Raw genomic sequence first — 24,341 nt, forward strand, 5'->3', positions numbered from 1 at the left:
TTTTTCTTGGGGTTTTTTTGCACCAACCTCTGCAAACTCTAGAGACTGTTGTGCATGAAAATCCTAGCAGATCAGCAGATTCTGAGATATTCAAACCACCCTCCCTGGCACCAATAATCATTCCGCAGTTGATTCCATGTGATAAAGTCACATTTCTTTCCCATTCTAACATTTGGTCTGAAAAGCAGCTGAACCTTTTGACCATGTCTGCATGTATTTATGTATTTAGTTGCTGCCAGATGATTGGCTGATTAAATATTTGCATTAACAAGCTGGTGTACAGTTCTACCTAATAAAGTGGTCACTGAGTGTATCTATACATATTTCTGCTGTATATGTCAGAACAGTGCTTTCCTATGTTTTGCAATAATGGTAGTTTGAAGGTCATAGTTTAATGCTTCTTATTCAGACTACAGGAATGTTTCTGCAAATTGCTGACATCTCATAATCAATATTCAGTATCCCAGATGCTCACCATAACATTTTATAATGGCCCACACAAGCTCCTTTCCCAATTAAACCATTTCTGTCTGAAATATAATGCATATCCATGAGGAGCATTTATTAATACGCCGGTTGTAGAAAATGCGCTCAGTACTGAAATACCCTTTACGACTTAATTTGCGGTAGGACAGATGTGCCTCTGCAGTTCACCTCTAGAGTAATTTATTATTAAACTATTTTAATAGTATTTCAGTTTGTTTCCTATGAAGATGCATTCCAGGATTTGATTGTGCAAAAGTTGTAGAGCTTTCAAGAATGCACACATAATATTCCCATGGTATGACTGCTGTTCTGTTAATGGACATCATTATTAAAGCTTCTGTTTCAATGGGAGTTGATAATCCAGAGGTATGCAGATTTACTAATTATACTTGATTTCCACATTAAATCATTCAATGGCCGGTCACTTTCTGCACTGAAAAACCCAGTCATGTCAAACGGCCGTAACTACTTTAGACAGATATTAAATGATGTCACATAAAAAAAAATCAAGATAGCTAATATGGCCTTTGCCCCCCTATAAGCATATAATAGCCCTAATGAAATAGTCTCAAGCAGCATTTAGGAGCGTTAACTGAACGGAGGTGAAGCGGTGGAGCCAGGCCGGTCGGGCCTCCGCGCGTTGCATCAGCAGAGCTGTCCCGAAACTGCGACGGCCCGCAGAACCGCCTCATGCAGAACTAATGGCACATTTTCCACTCCTTTTCCCCGCTACAACCAGTGGAATTGATCCGAGGTGCCCGCGCTCTCGTCAACACTGAAAACAAGCGGAGAGGCGGGGCGTGCTGGGAGGGAAGACACAGGGGGGAGGGGGGGTTTGGGGGTGCGGGGACGGCATCGATAAATCTTTAGTGTTTATAGCACTGCTGAGAACAATGTTTCATGCGGGGATCCGGGGGGATCTGCTTACTATCGAGACCCACGGTCCCCATGGCCTTCTGCCGTCCTAATTGTTTACCCTGCTTTATAGGGACGTGTCCCCGGGGAGCGTCGAGAGGCTGTTCAATTAGCTGCCCAGGCCTTTCATTTTTTCAGAGCGGGCTTGAGTGCATCAATCCCCGATTCCGCCATTTGTCACTGGAGTTAGTTGCAGCTGAGTCATGGGAACAGCCAAACTTTTTTCAAATCTGTCGCAGACTCGGAGTTAGTTTGGCCTTGGGCTTGAATGACATTATGGGCCATTGTTATAAATCCATCTCCTCAGCCTGGAAAATCACAGCAAGAAATATGAGGGGGATTTTTCTTATTTTTGTAGCTGCTGAAAACATCAGACATCAACAGTAGCAAATTCTATTTGCATATGTAAATAATAGTGATAAATAGCTCTGCATTTGCACACAGTCTATAGAAGGGAAAAGCACACAATGTGTTTATTAATGTATATGTACACGTATGTATGTCCGAATGTCTGAATGTACTGCATGTAGGTATGTATGTACTGTGTATGTCTGTATGTATTCTTCTTCTTATTATTATTATTATTATTATTATTATTATTATCATTATTACTATTATTATGACCACTATAATTGTCCTTACTGTATATATTTGCATACTAGTTTCTCTGATGTATCTGATATTTGACGTGCTTCCCATTAATTTACAGTTGACTCTCTAATTGTATCATGGATAATTGCACATTTTATTTTAGTTGAGAGCGTGCAGCTGGTCCCATTTCAGAATGGCTTGTTTGCCATGACAACATGGTTTGAAATCCCCCCCCCCCCCTTGCCTGTTTTACAAAGCATTTCACATTGGATAATTGCATGATTCAGTCCACTTATTCTCCAAATGAACCATGGTCATGTGTTTAGTGTTTTCTTCTCCCTCACTTTATGATTTGCCTTTAAAGCAGAATGTATTAAAATGTATCTCTCTTTGAGAGCCTAATGTGCATGCCGGTGTGCAATATCATGTCTGCCCAAGGTATTGCAAGCCGCTGCACAGTGTCGTATACTCAAAGTCCAGCGTATTTACAAAAGCTTTGCTCAAGGGCACGACTGCACCAGATGCACTACAGGCCAGTAGGGCAATGCTTGATGGATAACAGAAAGGTATTTAAAATTCAAACAACATATTCCCGATTTTGACGTCTTATATATACGTACATATCAGTAAATTACTGCACGGCTAACATGAACTGTATACAAAAGAAGGTCTTATTGACAAAATATATATTTTTGTCATCAGCAGATTAGACATAATGTATTGCATTGCAACACATTTTTCAGTTGCGCTACGGTTTTATTCCCTGCTAATGCTTCTCCAAAAAAAAAAAAGAAAAAAAAAAGAAAACTACATTTCTCCAGTTCCGTAAACATATCATTAGAGCTTTCACTGCAGAACGCGAGCAAAGTTACTATAACAGCATAATAACACGGGGAGTCTACGAACCATAATCTCTGTAAAAAATCGCTGTGAGTGTCCCTCGGATAGTAAATTACCACACACTCTAAATTACAACCAGGCAACACATAAGGGTGTAATTTTAAAATATGCTACTCTCAACAGTTCATAAATTAATCTCGTGCTGCTGTGTATTTGAGATAAACAACTCATCTCCAGGTAACCTCGAGAGGAGGTCTAGGTAATGATATGGCTGATTGCTGTTGCAAAGGTCACATGCACCGTTTTCATTCCTCCCATCCCACATTATAACAGTTTAATGACCTTTGCTAATAGACAGTGTTGTCTCTACACAGTCTTGACAAATGCACAGTTAGGCAGAAATTCATGCTTAAGTGTTAACCTTAGAAGTGACCTTTTTCCACAGTCATCCAGGTGCTACCCTAGTTGGACAAAAAGCATTTCATTATATAATTTATTTTCTGAGCAAGCACCCTTGTTTATGACATGGACAGCAGTTGTCATATTATTTCTGATTGTTTTGGTGATTATTTACCTAGTGGATTTGTGTTAAGAGCCTTGGGCAATATGAAATCTATGGCCTCCTGATTTAAACCCTAGGAACCGATAGAATGTTGAATATACTTTAGAGCAGAGAGAGAGATTTTAAAACTGGACACATGTAATTGGGTATTACATGTATCAACAAACTGCCCCTCAAACGTCAATCAGCAAAGACAGATTTGGTAGCACTAAAATAGTTGTATTATTTTTCATCCTGTGTTAATACAGAAAAAAATAAGGGGGCATAGGGTGCAGGCATCCATTAAACATTTAGTATGGACACTTTTTTTGGCTGGTTCTCTTTAGCTCTGTTCTCTTTTGCTTTCAAATGATTTCATTTTAATGGAAATATGGCTTAACCCTGCATTCACAGTCAAAGGGCAATTTGACATTCAAACTAGAACAGTTTTTTCCATGCTTTGTGATATTGGTAGTCTGAAAGTCATAGTCTAGCCATTGCCATTCACAGAAATACTTCTGCAAATTGCTGACACCTCATAATCAATATTCAGTATCCCAGATGCTCACCGTAACCTTTTTATAATTGCCCACTGGCTGCTTCCCTAATTAAACAATTTATGTCTATGAAATATAATGCATATCCATGAGGAACATTTATTAATACACCGTTTATAAAAAATGTAGTGGAATACGCTAAGTCTTCATTTTTGGTAAGATAGATGTGACTCTGCAGTTCACCTCTTGAGTAATTTATTATTATGAAACCATTTTAATAGTATTTAGTCTGTGTCCTATGTAGATGCATTTGACTGGAGGTATTAGATGTATCCAGCAAACTGCCCCTCAGATGCCACTCAGCTAAGAACAATTCAGCAGCACTGAAATATTTGTTATTTTTTCTACTCCACTTGGGATACAAAAATTTGGTTTGTACTATCCACACTAACAATTACAAATCATATTCTTCAGAAAAACAATGCCTCAGTTTTGTCCCCATGACTCTTTACAAATGATGGAAGCATCCAGTGACCTTAGACATAAGTTTCACTCAAACTGCGGCAGCAGTGAATCTAACCTGGACGTAATGCTGTTATCTTCTGAGCAATCAATGCAACCCTGACTGTATCACTGCATGTTAATCTTGTTGTTGCTGCTGTCAGTGTGAAATCACGGCCTTTTTTGATCCACTCCTGTATTGTGCATGATCCTCATTCTCACTTCAAAATTTGTTTTTGCCGTGAATGCTTGTCTGTCTCGTAGGACTACAGAGTGAACATTTTCCTGAGACAGCAGTGGAATGACCCTCGCCTGGCCTACAGTGAGTACCCTGATGACTCATTGGACCTGGACCCTTCTATGTTGGACTCCATTTGGAAACCTGACCTGTTCTTCGCCAATGAAAAGGGAGCCAATTTCCACGGCGTCACCACGGATAACAAGTTGCTGCGGATTTCTAAAAACGGGAACGTCCTGTACAGTATAAGGTGAGGGGCCCCCTGGTGGATCTGTGTTGCCATACCAGGTGAGTCAGGTCTCAGCTGATGTTTCAGCTTTCCTGAGGGAAAGGCAGGAATAATGGAAACTATATGTGAAAAGCAAAGAAGTCCGAAGAACACTTCAGAAAGCACATTAGACTAATTACTTGGGTCATAATGGTCATTTGATGCTAACGCAGATGGAACATATTTCAACTTGTAAAATATATATTTTTTGTAGTCAAATGTATGCTGCTGAGAGATAATGATGTCCATGCATATCTTTGGTTTAGGCTCCCAATATTGAATTAATAAATAAACATGTTCAATGTAGAAAAGTAGACATCTGTCCTGACATCGATCATTTACTCAACATCACTCTCACATAAAATTCCACCTTCATCCACACCATCTACACATCCTGGACTCCTGGGGTCAAAATGAAGGGCCTGCCATATGTTTGTTCTACCCATGAACTCAGCCACCTGATTTCACTAATTTGTTCTACCTCCTGGCCAAAAATTGTGCCAATTAGCAAATCCAGGTGATTGGGACAAAATATGAGGCAGTTTCTAAACCACATCTGGAATCAGTGCACACTGGCAGCCCAACATAAAAGGGGTTTCTTTTTTTTCTCTCGATGCTATCACGGAAACCTTGTAGATCCAGCTACAGTATCCAGCCTGATAGGAAATTGCTTATAAATAACACTTTTATCTCGCCTTGGTTGAGCAGCACTATCAGAGCAACGCTTGTGAGTAAAATTGAACCTGCAGACTTAAATCTCTCCCCAGAATGCTGAGAGGAATGTTTGTCAGTTGCTGAAAGTAAATTATGGTATAGAAGGTTCCATTAAAGTCATAGGATTCAACAGTAGCGCAACACTCAACAGTCACTGCTTTTTTCTCCCTCCACCATTTTGAAAGGCCCATCTGATATTCATTGTGTAAACTGAAAGGACTTTCATGGTGCCTAAATTCCCATATTCAGATATGACATTATCATTACCATTTGGCTCTCATTAAATACTTGTAGAGTGTGATGACAGCCATTGAAAGTGGTTCATTATTAAAGCTGTGGCTTCAACTGAGTCCACTAATCCTGAGCTTCTATAACCCCAGATCCAGTAAAACAGTTTAAATGAGCAAATTGAAGCTCTCACACCCCATTGCCTTTGTGCTCCCAAAATGTGTTTGTGTTTTCATTTGTGAGAGTTGTTGTCTATAAATAGGACATGTGGCATACAACTTTAGGCTGACACAGTGTCATTAATGTAGTTTTCTAAATTAGAGCATGAATGGGGTGAATGCTAAAAATAGTTGTGTAATAGCCAGCAGGTAGTCATTCATTCCTCTGTAGTATTTAGTAAAAAACATGTGTTGGTCCATCATTATTATTTTATTGTATTTATTTATTTCTTTATTATGTTTTTGTGTATTTGTTTGTATCATTTTATTTCAATGTATCATGTCTCCATGTGGCATAATTTTTTATTCTTAATCTTTCATTATCTTTGTTAATCCTATTCCATAGTGTTACAATACTGAAATATTGAGATAAGCCCTGAAGATTTTTAGAGAAAAGTTAAATGTCTGGTAATTGAATCCATGGTTTTCCAAAATAACACACCACAATATAACCTCTCTCTGACATTCTTAATACTGTGTCCAGATAATATATTTTCACCGCATCTGAGATAATGCACTATGTTAAAACAATCATGTACGTATTTACCCCATGCATCCAGTGTGATAATATATTTCATGTAGATTTTGATAGACCCATATAATCATTTAACCTGTAACTGACTCTGGAACGTGTCTTTTCTCAGAATAACATTGGTTCTGGCCTGCCCTATGGACCTGAAGAATTTCCCCATGGATGTACAGACCTGCATTATGCAGCTGGAGAGCTGTGAGTGTTCCATTATCCTTAAAGCTGGAAGGAGCATATTTATTTTGTGGCAATGAGATGGATGTAGAGCTGGTGTGGAATGAGATGATGTAGAGGGTAATAATATAAGTGCGCCTTCAAGCAGATGCATCACTCAATCCAGCCCCTCTCTCCACAGCCTCTGCCACCCTCCGCCTCTTTTACAATCCCCACGTTTTTACATTAAATTTGCGGCCCTGCGTAAGCCCTCACCTCGCCCCTATCTATGGAAATAGCAGAAGCACCCTCACCAGTCAGCCGTTTCTTTTTTAAGTCGGGTGGCTTTCACCGTAACTCAGGTGAAGGAGGAACAGGCGGAACGCCAAATTCAGGCTCTTTCGAGTCTCAAGTCGCCGTGTAATGACAGACGGGAAGAATATTGCGGCATAAATTATCCTAAAAATGAAAACGTCAAACGCAGTTAACGCAGTATTCTCGGTCCGAACCTTGCTGTGTTTTACGGTATAATATATCACATTTACTTGATTTTTTCGTGAAAGTGTTTTCGTCTTCACTTCCGAATGAACGCTGTTGTTTGTCCGCAGTCGGCTACACCATGAACGACCTCATATTCGAGTGGGATGAGAAGGGAGCGGTGCAGGTGGCGGATGATCTGACTTTACCTCAGTTCATACTGAAAGAAGAGAAGGACCTACGGTACTGCACCAAGCACTACAATACAGGTCTGTCCTCTTATCCTCAGAACAAATGCATTTTACATCATAAAATTGTTTGAGAACGGTATATTGTAAGCAAATTTTTTTCTTTTTTTATAATTTTGTTGTATTTATTGCCATTTTTATTTTTGTGCAGAAGGCTACCGAACATAAATGTACGCGTGTTGGAATATAAAGTAATTTATGGTTTGAACGCTAAAAAAGAAAATCATAACAAGGTTTTTCCTTTATCCTTTATGAGCTCATCAATTCAGCTGAAGAACCATCTGTCCAGCTGACTTTGCCAGTCTGGATTTGTTACAGTTCAGATAAAATGGAAACAGCACTGGAGGCCATTTTAAAGTCTATAGTAGAACTGGAGTGAGCGGAAATAAATAATTTGGATTAATTGTGATTATCTTGGAACAATTATATGCTGCCTATTAGGAGAAATAATATTGTTATATATATATATACCTTTTTTCCTAATTAACTACTACCTTAGACAAATTCACATGAATATGAAAGTACAGCATTAATGCAATTCATACAGAATTGAAAAGCTAAAAATGAATTAGTTATGGATTGATTATAGTGCCTTTAAATATTATATATCAAAACAGCTATAGAGGTCAAAATAAATTACCATATATTTTAACAGTTTTAGAACAGCCAATGAGCAATATTTCATAATGCAGACATGCGTATTTTGACCTTTTGCAGGGGACTTGTCAACTGGTTCTGCGGTGTTTTTCCAGAATTGTAGCTATAATACAAAAAGCAATAACCCACCAAATAGATCAGGGAATACATTTGTGAAACAGTGCTGCACTTGTTATTTCACCCATAAATGCTGTTGTTGTGAGATGGGACTATGCCTCCCAGGGATGAAATTAACATTCAGAGTAATATTGCATGGCTGTGTTGAACATTAACTACGGAAATGATTTAGAGGAATTCAAAATAGTGCTCATTTTTGAATATGTAAGTTGTGAGAGTGTGCTAATTGAATATCTGCAAACTGATGTACAGTACATCCAAGCGGGCCATAGTCAGCTCCAGCAACAACTGTATTTCCAGAGAGCGAGAAACAGAATACATGCTTTTTTATCGCTCTCTACTGAAATTTGTGCTGTTCTGCTTCAAGCCATGACATGCGTACAGATGCTGTCTTGCACGGTGACATAGCACGTTGCACAGTTGGCAGGTAGCGACCTGGCTCGGGCTGCACCGCGGTCACGTGAGCAGTGAGCGCAGAATGGCGCAGTCTGTCGGCCTGGCCCGAGCATCGGCGAGGTCTCCCCAGAGGGAGCTTTTTCTCCTCGCGCTCCGTTCGCTCCGCAGAGCTATCTTTCTTCTGCGGCCACACTGCACTGCGCGCGCGGCCCAGTGCTCCGCGATCAAGCATTCCGTGACCGTCCCAGTGTCATTTTTTCTAAAGCGTATTAACGGCAGTCTATCGATCCAGTGAGCTGAAGAGAACGCGTCTTGGCTCCGCGTTCCTCTACGCTCCGTAGCCTCCATATCCGTTTTAATTCTTATCTCCTCCCCTCGTCCCTGTGGAGTGGCTCAAACACTGAACGTGACATCGATTACTCTGGTGCTGGTGCAGTGCAGTTTCACCCTTGTGTAACGTCATTTGAGCAGGAAACTTTTCCCGTAAGAAAATAATAAATAAATAAATAAATAAATAAATAAATAAATAAATAAATAAATAAATACATAACTTTCTCCCAACATGTTTAAACCCTCCAAGTGTATTATAGCTATAAATCAATCATGAATAAAACAGCTTGTTTTCTTCCAAAACAATGCTTTATGGTTAAATTTAATGGAATTGAAAGTCGTGGCAGGCAGCTGTCTTGAATAGATATAAGCTGATTAAATGGATGAAACAGCATTTAGCACAGTGAAACATTGTTCATCTCAGAGCATTAGCATAACAAAAAAAGGCTCATTTTTGTCCTTTACTTTAACATTGCATGCAAAAAGGGTTTTTCGGGAGATGGATGATATTAGAACGATATAATAATTAAAAGAGGAATGCGGTGAAATCCAAAATTATAAAAATAAGAGTAAAGCAAGACAAATTGTATGGCTTCAGATGTGTTTGTTGTCATTGCTTTCCATTCCAACTGGCCTAACATGGATAGTTTACATGGGGATTAATGTAATGGATTCAGATACAACACATGCCAGATTAAGTGAGATAAGCATCTCCTTAAAAGATTGCCATTCTTTGCAAGGTTGAGACTTTTTTCTTTCTTCCTTTTTTTGTTCTCCTGTGGAAGAAAGGAAATGTCAGGAGACTGTCCAAGCACAAGCCAGTCAAATGGAAAATGAGTTTTCATGGAAAGTGAATTTGGCTTTATTGTCTGAGCTTAAACAAGCGCAGAGTGAACTAATGCAGGAAATTTAACAATACATGCTATGGCCACACACACATATGCACACACACGCAGACACCACACACTCGCGCGCACACACACACTTGAATGGACCCAGCAAAAAATTTACTTTACAATTTGAGCAAAAATTTAATGTTTTTGTCATTCAAGGAAGAAGTGAATCTTTCTGGCCTTTTGTCCTACTGAGAGCAATGCTTTCTCCTCTGTGTTGCCAGGGAAGTTCACCTGCATTGAAGCCCGTTTCCACCTGGAGAGGCAGATGGGATACTACCTGATCCAGATGTACATCCCCAGCCTGCTAATCGTCATCTTGTCCTGGGTGTCCTTCTGGATCAACATGGACGCCGCTCCAGCACGAGTGGGACTGGGAATCACCACTGTGCTCACCATGACCACTCAGAGCTCAGGCTCCAGGGCCTCACTGCCTAAGGTCAGAGAGATGTGTGTGTGTGTGTGTGTGTGTGTCTGTGTGTGTGTGTGTGTGTGAGTGTGTGTGGAGGGTGGGGGAGGGACAGAGGGAGAGAGAGGGGGGAGAGAGAGAGAGAGAGGGGAGAGAGAGTGGGGGAGAGAATGAGAGAGAGTAGGACAGAGAGAGAGTGTGAGAGAGAGAGTGGGAGAGATAATAATATATGTGTTCTCCAAGGCCAAAATTGCGAGTCAAACGGTTCACAGGAAAAGTGAAATTGTAAAAAATCTCAGAAAAAGGACTTGGAGAATATAAGGACTTCCATCTCCATCTGCGATTGCATTATCATATAAACGGAAAGCATGACTATATTTTATTTGTAGACATGGGACGGCGATTTGCGTGTTCTGAACTCACCAACTCGCAAATGAACTAGTGAACCATGATTCCCTTGCAGTTCAGCTGTCACAGTGATGATCACAGGCTGCAGCTCAGGCTGGGTGCTGCCTGTGGCTACGAGGCCTTGCACTGGGGCTGAAGGAGTGAGAGCGAGAGGAACAATATGTGACCTGCTCAAAATCAGTCCTATTGACCCCAAAACGTATTTTGAGTTTTAGAAACGACTCAAAAGAGGAGAATGTAAGCTTTCTAACGATTCCAAAGTTATCTCTCTACTCCAGATATCAAGGGAGTTGTGTCCTGTTTCATTTTCATTCACAGTGCCACCAAACCATTTTTTTGAGAAAAAAAAAGACAAAAAACAACAAAAAAGTTTTGTCGCAAGAATTATGTGGCTGGGAGACTACCGACACTGGGCTAACAAAACTCCAAAGCCATAACTTGTCATCTTATGTTTAAACCCTTTAAAACTATATGTATACTCTGAATATTTATACATACATACAGACCGTGAAAGCAAATACATTCGCATGTTGCCACGAACACAGTTGATGTGGTTGTTTGGTTTGTGAAGCTGGCTAGCCTCCAAACAATGCACAACTCCGGTGTTACTTTCACTTTGACATTAAGACATGAAGATTATGGAAGCCAAGATATTGTTCTACAAAATGAAGATGAAAGCCTAAGACAGCCAAAATGGACAATTTTTTCCATAAACTTTTCGTTGTGACTTATGACTGATTATGATAGGACGGGTCACATATTATGCCATTTATCCTGCACTAGTCCTTGAACTTCCCTTAATATACAGATTCCAGACAAATCTATTCGACCAAATCGTTCTTATCATTGCTGCTTGGTCCCAAGCGTGGTTTGGGGCTGGCAAATTCTCTCCAGGTGCAAGTAAATGTGCTATAGGTGTTTTCTCTATTTGTAATGTTCTTGGGGGCGAAGGGTGAGGGGTGAGACATACAGTATAAGTACTTATGGAAGTGTTGGAGGTAATCAAAGAGATTCGCAACCTCTCATGTCGGCCTGGCCCTGGGAAATAAACGCCGGCGATGAGAAGCCGGGCCAGCCCTCTCTCCAGAGCTGTCTCAGGCCAGCGATTTTCATCATTTAAATGATGTCTTCTGAACCGTGTTTTGTGTAATGCCACCTAAATTGCCTTCCACCGCCACAGTGGTCACTGACCTGTCAAATGAAGTGAGTCTCAGCCAAGGAGAGGAGGCAGCCCAGTTTCACACAGCAGAACGGCTCTGTCTGGGTATCACTGTGGGTGAAGGGCTTTTCGTAGACAACAATGACAAAAATATATTTCTGATGGTTCAGTATTACTTCTGTCACAACTTACACAATGCAAGAAAGAATGAAGTTATGACAAATTTTATTTACTCTTTATCACCCCCACCCCACCTCCATTGAACACATTGTGCTTCCATCTTACTATCAACTATGGCCACCTCCTTCACTACCATGCTTTTGTAATTATAGAAACAAGTTGAAGACATAATCTGTATTTAAATGCATAACTTTAGTCGGACTTGACAATAAGGTTCCATGAATTGGCATGAACTAATGCAGTTGTTAACTGCTATCTAACTACTAAGTTAATCTGTACAGCTCTGTTAATGTATTGTATATCATTCATTCATGTTAACAGCTACATCATCACATAAATATGCTATTTGAAACCAGGAATATATTGGGCTCTATTAGTCATGTAAACACATACTTCAGAATTCCAAACTCTTGTGTTTGCGCATAGCTAATTTGCAAAAATGCCAGGTTTTCAAAGATTGAAGAAATCTCTCCACCACCGAACTTAAACTTTTTTTTATTATTACTTCTAAGCATTAGAGGGTTGAAAAATGTGTGTTATTGCAATATATTATGGTACATTATGTTATGTTATACTACATTAATCTTGAGGTACAAGCAGTTTCAGTGCCATTCTTCTGCTGTTCAAGATATGCTAAGGACAAACTGTCTGCTTTTAAAGTTGTGAAAATATCGCATAATGTCAAGGAAACATGCCAAAACATTGGCCCGTCTGTTAATATGGTGGAGGACATTTCCAGAAACATGTCCAAGCTTTTAATATCTGTGACTCATGTACACAGTAATATGAATGACACAATATATTAGTACCCACTAGGATATTAGCCACCAGTATTTTCAAATGGAAATATGATGACCTCAAAATAATGAATCACACCAATAGACATTCGAGAAATGGATATGCAATAATATTTTGCTACTATCCTATAAATCTGTAAAACCTGTAAATACATTCCCATTGTACTTAGAATAAGGAATTGTCCCATGCTAATGGTGTGACACATTAAGTTATGGTGCATTTATAAATAATAATAAGCATTAATACTCTCATGATATACCATTATAAATTCACTGTTGATGGCTTCATAAATTCCCATTCATAAATATTGGTAAATGTAATTTTTTAGAAAGTGGCCAGGGCCAGACTATGGGAAAATAGTACAAATGTACAATTCGGAGATGGGGATGCATGAGAGATGGGGCAAGAATCAATGCAAATTGTATTCTAGTGTGGAACTTCTCTGGAAACTCTGGCACTTTTACTAAATGGAATACTGTCTCATATTTATTAATACTGGACAAAAATCAATAATGCAATTTTAAGGAAGTGTGATGCAGTTGTTAATGTTTTACTATGCATTAATTATAATTACACAGTCTAATGCGTTTCCAATAATTGGGTTTTTTCCCCATGAGTATCATAAATAAAGTCATTGCAAATTTCTTTAGCTGCATCTTATTTGTTTATGTTTCTTAGTCCTTTAGGGGGAGTAGCCTTGGATGTGGTTTCTATGTTTGTGAACTGGTATCTGTTCTGCCACAGGTCTCCTATGTGAAAGCCATCGACATCTGGATGGCAGTGTGCCTGCTGTTCGTGTTCTCCGCCCTGCTGGAGTACGCCGCCGTCAACTTCATCGCACGGCAACACAAGGAGCTGCTACGCTTCCGCAAGAGGAGACGACACCTCAAGGTGAACAATGCCCTTCCCACTCCCAGCATGCTTCCGGGCCTTTCTACATTGTTGCATTGTGGGTGCTAGGGTAGTCAGCTGTGCCACGACCAAGCGGCCAAAATCCGACTTCTTTTATGAAGCTCATTTCCTGGTCATGCTGCCAGACGGAGTCACTGCGGTTGGCTCCAGTGTAGGTCATTTAGATCCGTTTTCAATGTGATGTCAGTGGTACAATTGTGGTCAAAATACCAAGTCAATAATTTTTTTCCACAAGAAGATTTTGTCAAAATCTGTGTTTATTTTTATTAATTCAATTCCCCATGTGCCAATTTTCTTTAGGTTATTGTATTATTAGAGCGATACTTTGTGGCCGAATCAGGGAGAGATTACCTCTCTCTCACACGCTTAGTGGAGGGGCCACACTCGGCTTCCCTACTGCACAGTCTCTGGCTCCAAATTGTACAACAGCTCCAGTAAGTTTTATTTCCACAGCTTCAAAATGCGTTTCATGAGCCCAAGGATAGTCAGTGGGTGACGTAACAGGCACATATTTTTTCTACAATCTATGGCCACGACCCCACATTACCTCATTTTAATTAGAGGGAAGAACTACATTTTTGTGGAGATCCTTAAGGTCATATAGTCATTTACGAAGTGAAACTGAATGACCAAATTATGAATAAAGCGATTTACATTCCCTAATCTAGAGTTCTCTAGAATTGCTGTCTGTTACAACCATCATCTCTTTCTCCACTCTGTGGTATAACATCTGGATTGGTGCAGGCAGGTGTGTGACATAATCATGCTGAAACTGGCAAATAGCAGTCTATTTTCCCTGTTACTAGGCCCAAAGCAGTGATTCATACATGTATTACCATAGAAAATGCTTTTGCCATTGCACAAGTTCATGTGTTGTTCATCTATGAAATCATGTTACAGGGTACTCACAGATATAGATCATGGTTATGTGGAGGACAATCATCAGTTCAATAGTAAAATTTTTAATTTAAAGATAAATTCTATTTTATGTTCAAGAACAATGGAGGAGGAGTTGGTGCAATATCTTTTTAAAACACGTCGTAAACACTACAGAGTACTTTGTATGGACCGCTCGTATAAATTCAATTTCCAAGTATGTCCATCATCAATATTGCATTTAGCTTCATATTGTTTGAGTTAATGTCACCAGTGCACAAATCTGCAGGCCTTCCATTAGCCAGGGGAATATGGTCACGACAACAGTATTGCTTTCAAAATATTAAAAAGTTGTATATTTTATGCTTGCCCTCTGCCTCTGGATTCTGCATTATCATGAATTGGCTAACATAAAGTTACTCAATGTGACCCTACATCTATTTCATTGTAAAAATAAGGCCATAAAAAAGTGAAATATCGCAGCAAGCAATAATACGGTGCATGCTTTCAGTTGTAGTCAAGGCAACACTCACAAGACAAACATGATGTGAATTTTCAATCACTGTATGTTTGCTCTCTTTTTGAAACTAAATCTTACCGTCAAAGACAATTTAATGACATTGACGTCAGATGGAGAATAAATTGACTTAGATAGGTAGATTAAAAATTAATTAAAACATTAGGGCAATTAGTCTGAGACTTTGAGTCACTTGAGTAAAATATATAACATACCGAATGTGTGGTCATAGTCTTTGTTCTCACTCAAATTATGTACTTACAATAATTATAATCATGGCAGCATGCGGTTGTGATAAGGGTACTCAAATTTAAGTTGATATCACACTTGAGCAGTGTCTAAGCAGTTCTAATGAAAACACTATGATTATTATTATTATGTGGGAATATACATATGTGGTTGCACAGGATAAATGAAAGAGATGGTGTATGGTATTAATCTCAACATCATCTTCAAGTAAAACCTCTGAGCTTGCATGCTGAGGAAAATATCGGTGTAAAGACAGACTGGTTCCCTTTTACTCTGCACTGGCACAGTAAGATCTGTCAAAAACTTCTCAGACCGTACAAGAATCATAACAGTGCTACAAATCATAACGGGAATCTTAATCACAGAGCTACAAATCATAAGTTCTTATTTTGAGCTTTGTTGTCTCTTGTGATCATTCTTTCTTGTATTAGTTCTTTCTTCGTGTTATACAAAATAGTATCACTTTTTTAATAGTATACATAAAACAGTATACCCCTTAAAACAATAATATAATTTAAAAGGTTTGGTTATAAGTTTAGTGGACCTCAAAGTATTGTTTGTATACACAATTAAACCATACAGTTTTGTTGCTAATTTAATTGAACTATTACCATTCCACTTGATATACCTATTATGTTCTCTACACCGTACTATTGTTTTATCTCAAACATTGACGTTGTTGTTTTGGTAGTATAATGAAGCGTATGCTTCATGTCTTTTTTATTTAAATAATCAGTATCGTGTTTGATCAAGCCATTCATAGACTAGAATATAGTCTAATCTCATTTGTGTTTTTGCAGGTTTTTGAGTATCTAAATAGTTTATGTATAGAATTGAAATAGGGAATCGGTCTCCTGTGTGCATTATTAACTACAGTGATATCCATTCTTATCAGGAACGCAAAGGCCTCACTTTTTTGATACTATGCGCAGAAAACATTGACTTGTTTTCCATAGTAATCAAACAGGAGCACATTGGCATGGACAGCCAATGCCTGCCAGTATAGTTAAAGAAGGTCCTGTCAGTCCTCTATAAGCATTGGCTGTGTAGCATATTATAAGGCAGGTTTCTGTCAGTTACACAATGAGCAAGCCATAATATCAGGTAAACAGACTAAATGTAGACCGCTCAATCAAACATTGATCACAAAACTAATATGAAAATACTTCTTTCAAAGCTCTTCCTTGTTTCCCAGTTTCAAAGTTGTAGTGTTTCTCTCCCTGATTGTGAGTTCCTGAGCCGCAGCCGATGTTTTGAAATGCACATTGAAATATTCATGAATTCATGATATCACGCAACATACACCTTGTTTGTTGAACTTCCTTCAATCAAAACACCTGTCAAGTGGCATATTTCAGCAATGCTTTTGCCAGAATGTTCTCGCCGACCCCAGACCTTTAGCTTTTTGCAGTTTTGTTTGGAGGATATTGCAGAGGCTGTCAGATGTTCAATTTGTTTCTCAGGAGGTAGCCTACAAAGCTACATGCTCCCCAGAGATACTCTGATCACAATAAAACATGTTCTGAAATCTGTTGTTTATGCCAACAAGCTTATTTGCAGAGCTGTGTGCCTTCGCCAAAAGGTTCAGCTCAGTGTATTTAATCAATCATGTTTTCCCTCCCCCATGAGATTATAAATTCAAAGCCATTATATTGAATAAGATATAAACCTGCCAGCCTTTAGGAGATGTAGCATCCATGTGCATTTAATGAAAATGACATATAAGGGAAATGCTGTCCTATAGCACTGAAACCAGCACAACACATTGTATAAGCTCCCTATCTTGTGTGTCAGTTGTTGATCTGACTCTCAGGGACTTTACCGTAATATAAACTCGTAAAAAAAGAAAAATACATTCCAAATCCCATTGTCGCAATCCTCAAATTCCCCTAATGGGTGAAGGTTTATTAGTCAACAGTTCCGAGGCTCCAGGTCAATGCAAAAAAAGGCTGACGAGTAAATGTTTATGCTAATGGAAGGATACACCCACAGCTTAAGGGACAGAGCAGTGGTACTAAATCCAACTGTCAGTTATAAATGACCCAGATACACATTCAGTATCATGCTCAACAGTTTCCTGAGAGTTCAGTTAATGCCCAGTGGAATTATGTAGTTAAGTACGAAGCTGTAATTATTAAAATGATTAAAATGATGATTACTCCCTTACCCCTCAACTTCCACCCCCATGAGAACTGGGTCTCCTGGAGTGAAACCTTGAAACATGATCTGAATCCAATATGCTTACTTGCATGGTTTGTGCCTAAAATGGTGCACATGCAAATACAAAATGATTGAAAATGCATTGCATATGGCCATAGCTGTATATTACTAACAGTGTATGTATTTGGCATGTTATATCTGTTTCTGAAGCAATATAGTTTAAACAGTTTATTCAAGGACAGTACAGCATTGTCTAACGTTTTATTTAGTTAGGCTCAATGCTGATTAAAGGATGTACCACAAGGTGGTTGCTAGTCCAGCGAAATCATCGTCACACACTGCCAACTTAATGATATGCACAGCATGTATACATATTTATGTACACATAAGTATACAAATATACCTTTGAAATTCTATTATGTGCTATTTTCCAGATCCAAACACTACCAGTTGTTAATCGGCAACCTTTGGAAGACCTCTTTCGGGACTGCATTGACATAACATTTTAAGTACACCCATAATAAATTCCTTCTTTCCCTACACTCCTTCCTCCCCTAATTAAATTGCCTGTGGGAGGGGGTCTTCTAATTTCTCTTTGCTCCCAGAGGAGAAATACACAATTTTTAGTTACTTCCTTGACAACTGACCTTTTCAAAATGAACGACACTGGCCACTACTTATAGTCTAGCTTGGAGAAAGGTACACCAAATCACATTACAGCTCTTACAAAGCTATCACTCAACTGACTGCTGTGGTTATTGACACACGTTGGTGGCTGTTATTAAAGCAGATTACTCTTTTTTTTGCCTGACTTCCTTCAAAAGAGAGATTTGGTCTCTGGCAGAGAATAGTGCCTCTATCTCCCTCTGTTGGTCAGCAGTGAGATCTGCAGGCTTCCAATCAATTGGTGAAACAGAATGGTGTTGAAGAGGACAAAACACAAGCAGTTAACATTAATTAAATATTGCAGAAATTAACATTTATATTGGTAAAATGAAAGCGTCTAATCTCCGCTATCGGGAAATCGTAATAAAATGGCCTGAATAAAAATGTTACAGTTGAATAATTGCATGAATTAAGCAGCATTGAACTAAATGGGTTTCGAAAAAAAAAAAAAAAATCTATTTCATGAGTTCTTGCCCATGTGCGGAATTGAATAAATAAGTGGTAATATCATAAGTGAATCAACAGGGAAATGCGCTGCAGAGGAAAATGCGGTAGGTGTACCAGAGACGTGAACACATCCTCTGATCTCCCCGTGCATGTTTGCTTTGGTAGCTGCATGAAAATGAGACAGCCATGATCTCAGAATAACAATGATGAGTATTTCAAAATAGTTCGCCGTCTATGTGACAGCTCGTATTTATGTCAGATCCAAGATGGTCTCGGCAGGACACAAATGAGGAAACCGAGTTGGAATCTTGATTAGGAATGCAGCAAAAGTAGTGTTTTTTTGTCAGAAGCTCTGCTTCCAGATAGTTCTTTTTGTAACAATTTGCTGCAGGAGTCCGGGGACATATTAGTGACTAGGTGACATCACATGACCTCCTGGCTCCATATTCTGTTTCAGTGTTGAACAATGACAAGAGCTCATTAGAGAAGGGCCCTTGATTGATTAATCAGCTCATTAGAGAATACTGCAACTTCAGGGTAGACTTTGTGTTTTTCCCTTGAAGCTATAATCGGGGCTGTCTCGCTGTGTAAGAAGTGCAAATTATTACGAGAAAGGATGACTGCAGCTGAGAAAAGTTTTCGTGAAATGTTATGACGTTTTCTTGGCAAATCTGTCCACTCATTATCAATAAATTATTGTTATTGTTTTTACAGAGTTTGCATTTTCAAACACTGTTGCTATACACAAAATATATTGCAAGAAATATTCATATTCAAGGGATATATTCAGTTCCGCCAGATATTGTATGAGCTCAGTTTCTTAAGCACAGAGTAACATTTTCTGCATTTAATTAACTCTTACAGAGTGAATATGGTCACATTTGGACTCTTTTAAGAGTTAAATTAACACTTGACGTTGTATTCCGCTATTCCACACCATGCTAGCCTTCAATCAAACATACTGTATTTTCAATGTGGGGCTGATATCCTGAATCCAGCAGTTTTCTCAAACATTTTTTATTGTGTGTGTTTAGTAAATAAACAATGAACAAAAGACACCAAAGATATAAAAATACTAAAGGCTATCATACTTGTGTGTCTAAGGTACAACACACATACACACACTCTCTCAATAGAATACTTCCGAGACCCAGCAAAATTACCTCTGATATTCCTAAAAAGATAACATAAGACAACAAATAAGACAACAGTTCCATAAAAAATGCAAAACAGTGTGTTTATAATTTTTCTAATTTACTCTGTATTCCCATTCCCACAGCACATAATGACTGGTTTCGCGAAAAAATATTTTAACGTTATTAATATTTCATATCCTGTTGAGTCTTGGTACGTGCTTCGGGGAGAATAGAATGCATTAGGAAAATAAATATATTGGCTGGGTAAATGACTGTACGTAGCACAAGACGAGCCGTATTTCATGCCAAAAAAATAATAACAGAAGATGTGTAATGATCGAGGATGAAACAGGCATGGCACCCACAAAACAAAATGATGCTCATAGTCAGTTTTTCTGTCTGAGGTGCTGGGCTGCTCACACGATCAACATGCTCTGAGGATTTAAGAAAGAGGCACGAAAATATTTCTCATTACGGTGCCTTTTAATCTTTCCCATTAATCAAATCTGCGCAGTCAAAGATATAAATGCATCAATCACCAGCAGAAACCATGATGGATGAATGGAGCCGAGAGGTCCGGGGGAACCGGCGTTCGACGCCGCCTCTCTCAGACTTGCAAACGGAGGAGTGATCTGCATTCTGATGGCCCGCGGTGAATTGCTTTCCGCGAGCCATTGAAGGGCACGGCTCGATCCCTCCGCCGTTCCCCCGCTATTTTTCTCCCGCGCACAATAAGAGCCGGGAGTCGTGACTTCCGCAGTGCATTAATGGCCGAGTTCTTAATTAGGAGGGGCGGGGGTAAGGGGGGGGGGAAGGTGATGAATCGGGTCTGGATGGAGAGAGAGGGTGACTCGAGGAGAAGGGATACGGCACCTTTGCGCCTCTTTGCCGAGCCTCGTCACGTCTCCGGCCGGGAGCATTAATCATTCGGCGGGGGGATAAAGTAGAGCGTCCGTAATAGGTACGAATGGCGGCTCGGCCCCTCCGAAGGACGGCCGAAGGTCAGAGTCCCCGTAATCAGTTCTACGTACGTCTACGTCGACGCGGGGAGGGGGGAACCCGAGTTTCCTCCCTCTGTTTTCGCGCGTTTTTCCCGGACTCAGCCTCGTTCCCCCTCCGCTGCCGCACGTCCACGGTTATAAATGGGGAGGCATAAAGACAAGGACGGAAGGAGGACAGGAAATCTAAAAATGGCTGTTTGTTGCTAAAGGAGGTGACTCTTAATTTAGTAAGTGTCAGCTCCCTCCGTTTTTTTCTTCCCCCTATCTCAGAAATGCGATGTGGGTTTAGAGGCCCGGATCGCGGGCAGAGGAGAAGCCATTGCGGCAACCGTAAAAAACCTTTATGACCGGAAATATTATTCTATGCAGAAATGTAATTAACTTTATGTCATCCGGGGTTATGATATAGAAACATGTTCGGCAAAGAATCGTATAACACGTCGAAGCACAAAACACAGCATCACTTTTAGTGGAAGGGAGAAATATAACTGTCAATCTATCAACACAACCCTGTCTTGTGTTTGTTTCAGCTCGCAAATATTTTCTGGTAAAGGCTTTTAATCCATCCCCTTCTACTCTGCCAGACAGAATTAATGTAGTTTTGAGTTTGGATTAGGGTTGTTACTGGGAACGTGAGCCAATTAAGCAATCCTACATGTTTGCATGGATTGTTTTCATCTTAGTTTAGTCAAAGCAGAACGCACAGTGGTGGTGTTCTCTCACTTGCGCCACTATCAAGTGTAAAAGATTCATTTCATTTTGTGTGTTTATTGTGGATATGCAGCTGGTTATTGTAGTCACCCGTTTCAATTTTCCCTGAGGATTTTACCGAAGCCCTCATGCGAATTTCAATGTTATGTCAATAACCTAGCTAAAATGCTATAAAATGGGTTTTCATATCCCAGTGAACATTTTTGAGGTGAAAGGCATTCAGGTGAAAACCTGGCTATATTTAGATGAAAAGTGAAAGTTTCCAAGTTATCCATTTTCTGTATGTCAAAATGTCTCTCAGCCTAGATTTCCTCCCCTCTGGACCTCTAGATTCCAGATTTTCCTCACTGGGATAGTTTGTAAAATAGTCTCAAGGGTATGACTGTCATCAGTTTGCGAGTGAATCCAGTAATGGTTTTATGCTTTCGTTTTATAGTGAATGTGTAATTATTTTGAGTTAAAACGGCATTTTGCATTTCAGGCTCTGGCACCCAAACACATCTCACGTCAAATAAAAGACCCAACTAAAAACAAAGACACTCCCTTATTAAACAAATAATCTATAGTAGATTATTTTGCAGGAAAAAGTCCATTTTTTAATCATGGCAAACTGAGATACAGTATAATGATGTCTCGATATTGCCATCAGGACAGTAGACTGAATTTTCCCGTTACCAACAGCAACATTGGTCTTCCAATATTAATGCCTGTAGTGGATGTTATAGGTCTCACAAGTCGTGTTGTCATCCCCTTTTTCTATAGAAAAAAAGGATAAATGAATGCCGTTTTCCTTTAACCCTTGTGTTGTCTTAAGGGTAAAAAATGACCTGCGACTATGTTTAACAGCAGAGAAAACCAAAATAGGTTTGGGCTTTAAAATTCAATTAAGCTGCTTTATTTTAGGGGTTTAGTGAAAGCACTAAACTTTACCCTTAGGGGAAAATAAGTGATGACATGTGGATATTTGTTTCTTAACTACTATTGTCTGACGGCATTTGTGTGTTCTTAAGGCCCTGGAGTGCAGAAAATTACTATTAAGGTGGTTTTTGGCAGCCTGTAGCCTAGTGGCTGAGGTACATGACTGGGACCAGCAAGGTTGGTGGTTAAATCCCCAGTGTAGCCACAATGAGTTCCGCACAGCTGGTGGGCCCTTGAGCTAGGCTCTTATCTCCACATTGCTCCAAGGGGGCTTGTCCCCCGCTAAGCTAATGCTTTGGATAAAAGCATCAGCTAAATAACATTTAATGTACATGTGAGTGAATAACATTTCTTAAAATGCAAAAGCTCTGCCCCCGTCTCCTAGAGACCTGAGCGCCACTCTGTAAAAAAATTCTGGGGAAAACCCTTCTACACAGTATCATGTGAACAGACTAATCGGGCCAACTGACCAGCAGCAAGTTCAAATAAAAGCCTCTAATGCTACAGGATGCTGTTCTTTTCATACTGAGGCTTAGCCTAGCCCCTGCACCAGCTTTACTCAATTCCCGGCCCTGGCTGATAGCATTCGAGCAGGTTCTTCAGCTCACTTTGACACACTTCTGCTTTGAGCGGGAACCAGAGAGAGAGTAACCACACTCAATCAAAGCACTGATGGGCGCTATCAGGTGTTTAAGTGCCAGGCTGAAATGAAAGTTCGCAGCCCTCTCAGACCAGGGCGTGCGAGAGGGATGCCAGCGCCATCCTCTTGGCATAGCACGAGCCCCGCTTCTCGCCGGCCATGACTCTTAAATGTGCGTGAAGGAGCGAGCAACAGGGAGGCGCTAAACGGATAACGGCATTGCGATCCCTGACAGATTGAATATTCCGCTGTGTTGCAGGAGGACGAGGCCGGAGAGGGCCGTTTCAGCTTCGCCGCCTACGGCATGGGCCCAGCCTGCCTGCAGGCCAAGGATGGCATGGCCATCAAGGGCAACAACAACAACGCACCGACCTCCGCCAACCCGCCGGAGAAGACCGTGGAGGAGATGCGCAAGCTCTTCATCGGCCGCGCCAAGAGGATCGACACCGTGTCCCGCGTGGCCTTCCCTCTCGTCTTCCTCATTTTCAACATTTTCTACTGGATCATATACAAGATAATACGCAGCGAAGATGTGCATAAGCAGTAAACGCTGAAGAGGAAAATATAGCCTGAACCCCTCCCCGCTCCCTCGATCCCCCCCCCACTTCGCTCCTCTGTTCCCCCCTTCCCTGCTCTCTCTTCTTCCACGCTCATTCGCTTCCCAGTGGCAATTCCTTGGCAGAGGTATTTATCGATATTTATCGTGGGGTTTTACTTTTTTTCTTCTTCCCCCCCCCCCCTTTTGTTCTGAATAATCCGGACTTGTGCAATAGCAATGCAGTAAAATGCATGAAATATGAATGTGGCAATATATTTACAAAAGAGAATTTAAAAAAAAGAGTAAATATTAGACTTACAAAAACATAGAAGAACTTCTAAACCTGGCGGGAGAAAAAATGTATCTGGAGTGAAGGAGATGCTCTTCCAAGACAAACCCTGCTTTACGAGAATAATAAGGGCAGAACCTACAGCACTGTAATATAGTACATATACAAGTATTTCTTCAAGGCGAGTCTATTGGACATAGAGGATTTTTAAAAATTCCGAGACAGGTTGGTGCTTCCAACAATAAAGTGATGCAAAAGACGACTGGTCGCGTGTCCTATATATAAAATTTGCTTAAATATGTGTATCATGAGCACTTGTCAATGCTTTCCCCCCCCACTCCCTGGCCAAAACGGAGAAGATGTTGTGGGTTTGGGCGGGTGAGATCAGTAACATGATGGAGCCTTGATGAATGTTGATCTACGATACTGTTGATTATAGCAGTCGTCTATGTACGTGTTTGGCCATTCTTACTTTTATTTATTGCTGTGC

At 40.0% G+C, this 24,341-nt stretch overlaps 1 protein-coding gene across 2 annotated transcripts in view; it reads left to right on the top strand.

The window, feature by feature from the left end:
• glra1 (glycine receptor, alpha 1) overlaps positions 1-24,110 on the top strand; it is a 60,843-nt gene extending 36,733 nt beyond the window's left edge. For both annotated transcript variants that reach the window (XM_061235425.1, XM_061235426.1), the window contains 6 exons: positions 4,636-4,859; positions 6,682-6,764; positions 7,328-7,465; positions 10,062-10,276; positions 13,536-13,682; positions 23,284-24,110. In XM_061235425.1, the coding sequence (XP_061091409.1) occupies positions 4,636-4,859; positions 6,682-6,764; positions 7,328-7,465; positions 10,062-10,276; positions 13,536-13,682; positions 23,284-23,571 (1,095 nt within the window). In that variant the 3' untranslated portion in view covers positions 23,572-24,110. The remainder of the gene's footprint in view (positions 1-4,635; positions 4,860-6,681; positions 6,765-7,327; positions 7,466-10,061; positions 10,277-13,535; positions 13,683-23,283) is intronic.
• The last annotated feature ends 231 nt before the right edge of the window (positions 24,111-24,341 follow it).

The sequence above is a fragment of the Conger conger genome, chromosome 3 (genome assembly GCF_963514075.1).
Source record: "Conger conger chromosome 3, fConCon1.1, whole genome shotgun sequence".
Taxonomy (NCBI): domain Eukaryota; kingdom Metazoa; phylum Chordata; class Actinopteri; order Anguilliformes; family Congridae; genus Conger; species Conger conger.